Source organism: Cupressus sempervirens, chromosome 3 (assembly GCF_028749045.1).
Source record: "Cupressus sempervirens isolate cs-2001-9-10 chromosome 3, ASM2874904v1, whole genome shotgun sequence".
In the NCBI taxonomy this organism is placed as follows: Eukaryota; Viridiplantae; Streptophyta; class Pinopsida; order Cupressales; family Cupressaceae; genus Cupressus; species Cupressus sempervirens.
Window position 1 is genome coordinate 208,846,154 of NC_143120.1, and position 4,503 is coordinate 208,850,656.

The following is a 4,503-nucleotide window of genomic DNA, read 5'->3' on the forward strand; positions in this document are numbered from 1 at the left end:
GAAGGCATAAAGACTCAAACATCTGTGTGTATGTATGATACTGTTATACACTTTTCGATTGGAATAAGCCAGGGTATCCTTGTGCTGCACTATTGTATCTGAATTTCTTGACTTCAGAATCAGAAGTGACAAAATTGAGAATTTTACCCTAAAATTATGCCCCAATTTGTACACCACCAAATCCAAATCATAGTGCATTTTCATTGTTTCTCATCCATGGATATAAAATGGCATGCAGCTGTGGCAATGAAATATTTCTTGCAGGAGCAGTATTGCCCAGTAGCATATAAAATGCATGACCATTTAACTTATAATCACATATGTCCTACTAATTACTCTGACAGTAAAGTATGATACAACAACAGAATAATGCCAACCGATTACGAAATTGTTTGTGAATCTATCCTGCACAAAAGTATGTACTATACAATAATTATAAGGAAATGATATTAAGACAAGGATATCTCGGCAATTTTTAAATGGTTATGTAAAAACTAAATTCTTTATGGAAACTTAATTAACATATGTTTTCCGAAATTTGCAGATTGGGAAAGCCCAATTGGTGAAAATAGCCAATTCTCAATTTTAAAATGATAAACAAATGCCCTATCATGCTCCACCTGCAATAAGATAAGAGCTGAAACAACTCAATTCCATCAGTGAATCAGCCTTGAGCAATTTTAACTGCGCTTTGATGATGATACTATTAGAGCTTCCTACAACGATAGCCCTGCGTGTATGAGGTGCTTTTTATTGAAAATGGGCACGATTTAGGTGAAAGTTATGCCTAGAAACTAATTTACAGAAGTAAATCATGTGTAAAAGATGAAGCATCTGCCCTTTTTAACCAGTTTAGGTCAAGATCTCCAGGGGCTCAAATTGCAAACTTGAAATTCAAGTATTGCATGAAAAACAGAGAAGATCCTGCTCAACCACAAGCAAGCAATCAAATTAATTACGATATATTGGATATTATTCAGTTGCATGGAGAGTAAACGTTTAAGAAAATGACCTTGAATACTATGCACCTGCAGAATGGTGAAATCTAAGAACTGTTGCATGTACTGGATAGCAAAAACGATTATACATGATGATCCCCAACCTAATCAAGGAAGCACATTCCATAACACATAACACACACAAAAAGCACAATATGCTTTGCTTCCCAACAATTCTAAATCTAAACTAAATTGTAATTATAAATGACTCTGGGTTATTGCTTACCTCTGCAAACCTTCAAACAGAATTATGACACCATTCTATCCTATCTGACCTTCCTTAGAGACCTACTAATACCTAATTTTTGAAACCAAAAAAAGAATTCTCAATCATTATGAAATAACAATTAGTGTATATGAACATGATAATTAGTCAATTGAAAAGGTATATGGTTCTCCGCTGCAATCTGTAAATCAAATTGTTCATCTGGCTCGTTCTACACAGTGGAACATTTACAGCAGGAAGATCACAGAGAGAGTGGATCAAGGGGTCATCCAGGCATGCCTATTTTTCAATGATTTTGAATAAACTCGACTATCTCTTAACTATTTACCACTTTGTTCTGTCTACAATTGTGTCTGATAAATTTATGTCATTTTTCCTCATTTTATTTTGGACTGTGAATTTAAGCATATCTTTTAATATTGCCTTGAAATGTTAGATTTATTATTCATACCCATTTTTGTCATGTTCTATTTGCACCATGTGCGTCATTCTTATGGGTGCTTCTTCAACAGTGTTATTCCTAATAAAAAACATAACAGTTGGTGAGCAAATTGTGTGCAATTGTTCAATCTTGACAACCTACCTGTGTTACTTCCTCTCATGGTACATGATTGATACTAAACATAGCTTAATAGAGCTTAATCATTGTGAATCAATGGATATTAGATCCGAATTCCCAAACATAGAAGAAATAATTTCATCAAAACCCAAATTAGGTTTGCTCCATTGTTTTCCTCCTAGAGAGGCTATGAGCTGCTTTTCAGCCTGGCTATGAGCTGCTTCCAGACTAAGGATCCTTCTCTCTAGAATTGAAAATCAAAAGCTAGCTTAGCCATATATGAGAATGATAGCATGTCCAGGAAACCTAAAAGCAAGTTGAGTTACAGCATACAGACGACACAAATTCAAATTTGGTAAGAAGCATTTAATAATGGAAACTTGTGTCCCAGAGCTTTCCAGGTGTGATTGGAGTTTCATTCTTCACAGCCTAAGGCAGAGGCATAAAGGTCCAAACATATTTGTGTATATATGACACGGCTACAATTTGAAATTGGAACAAGTCCAAAACCTCTGTGCTTCATTATTAGTACGTGTGCTTCTTAACTTCTAAATCAGCGGTGACAAAATTGAAAATTTAGCCCCAACAATATGCCCCAATTTGCAAGCCACCAAATCCGAATATTCTGCATTTTCGTTATCAATTATATATGGATATAAAACAGCATACATAAGTGGCAAGGAAATTTTACATGCTGGAGCAGCCAGTAATAGAGCAAATGGACAAACATGTAACTTATAATTATATATGCTCTACCTATTATTCTAACTGAAAATTATTTTGCAACTACCGAATGTTGCCAACCATTTATTAAATATTAGCTTAAGTCTTTCCAGCGGAGGAAATCATGTATATTAAATCATTATAAGAAAACATTATCAAAGATGTATATTTTGATAATTTCAATAACTATAATATTGTTATCAGGATTTAACCACGTTTTATGAGTAGTAGATCACAAGAACTTATCTCCCATCTCTGAAGAGAACAAATAGAACACTTAAAACTCATTGCATTGAAACTTACAGCAAGTTCCTACATGACGTTCCTCCAAGATTAAGCACACTTACATAAAAAACTAAATTCAACATAAGAATTTGCATATACATAGACATTTTTAATTCCAACTAGGAAACGCTGTTAGTGTAAAAATTAACAATAGGCAAACCCACTTCCTAATTTATCCGTGAAATAGACAAATTTTTGAATTAGATGTTTCAGCTGCGATAAAGCATCAATGAATTAGCCATGCACAAATTTAACTATGTTCTGATGAAGGCGCCATTAGAGATACCTGTGAAAAGACACTTGCGTGTATAAGGTGTTTTTTATTAAAAATAATCGGTTAATATGTGGAAAATATGCCCAAAACCAGTTTACAGAAAAAGAAAATCACGAGGAGGAAACAGGGCAACTGCCTTTTTTAAGCAGTTTGGGTCGAGGCCTCATAGGCCTCAAATTGCGAGCTTGGTTTGCAACCATAGCATGCAAAACAGAGAGAAGTTTGCTCTCAATTTCAGCAGCAATTGGTGTGGCTTCTAGTGTCTTCAGGGAGCGTGCAACAGCCTCCATTGTAGAAAGGCATCCGCGATGAGGCTCTTTTCTTAGCGTTAACTCACTACTCCATATGTTATTTCCCTGGGCATTCTGGTCATAAGGCAGACAAACTTGAACAACCCCAATTTCCCTGAGGAAGGGCATGCTTGCCCTAGCCATCTCCTTGGCATGCTGCCATGTCCCATCAATCACTACTAAAACTACCCTTTTCAATCTTTTTATATTATTCCCACTTTGAGATAGTGCTCCTTTCAATTCATCTCCATTGTTTTCATTTTGGGTGGTCGGCGTTGACATACCTGATGATGACGACGATACCCACTTTTTCAGATCGAGTCCTTCGTTGTCTGGAAAGAGTAAGAGAACTTGGCATGTCGATTGACATATATTATCAAGGACCGGGGAGGAATTCCTGCGTAAACGACGACCAACTGTGACGTGACAATTGCTCAGACATCTGCTCAGAAGTGGAACGGTTGCAAGCTTGTGTCTCGCCTCATGGGGATGCTGTAATATGAGAATGTGAGTGGATGTTTTCATTGCTTGAGAAGGCAGTACAGCGCAGAGACATACATTGACAGGCCTCCCACAACCTCCCTGGCATCTTTCTCTTCCTTCGTCCTCTTCTTTGCAACCCTCGTCCACGGAGTAGCAGTAATCTAATACACTGTCCATTCGAAGAATCATGAATGTCCACGCTCCCTAACAGTAACTACCTTTTGATTCCTGCGAACTATGTCAAATATTCTGAATCTTCAGGACCTTCAGATTTAATCCTTGCGACTTATCCTGCAAATCTCGCGATGTCCCAAATTTCAATCAGATATTATTTTTTTCTGTGCGCTATGAATTGCTACCATCAGGTGCCCGTGGCTATACAGCCACGAAAATGCACTTCCTTTACATTGTTTTTTCCAACTTTTCAAAAAATTAACCAAGGTCAACTACTGCCCCGTGGCTATACAGCCACGAAAATGTACTTCCTTTACATTGTTTTTTCTAATTTTTGGAATTGCATTTTCGTGGCTGTATAGACGTTGCCCAAGTACTGAACCATGGAGGGGGGCTTTCAAGGAGGTCTTCTAAAAAATTTAGTAGAGTGCATGCTTAGGTTGGGGTCCTATAGGCACCCGCTTGCTTAAAAATAGAGCAGTTGCCGCTGA

General features: G+C 37.1%; 1 protein-coding gene across 1 annotated transcript; it reads right to left on the reverse strand.

The window, feature by feature from the left end:
* Positions 1 to 3,080: 3,080 nt before the first annotated feature.
* On the reverse strand, positions 3,081 to 4,265 carry LOC149565547 (DTW domain-containing protein). Its single transcript, XM_089819062.1, has one exon. It carries the CDS (start codon positions 4,025 to 4,027, stop codon positions 3,176 to 3,178), a length of 852 nt encoding a protein of 283 aa, XP_089675188.1. The 5' UTR covers positions 4,028 to 4,265; the 3' UTR covers positions 3,081 to 3,175.
* Between the last annotated feature and the right edge of the window lie 238 nt (positions 4,266 to 4,503).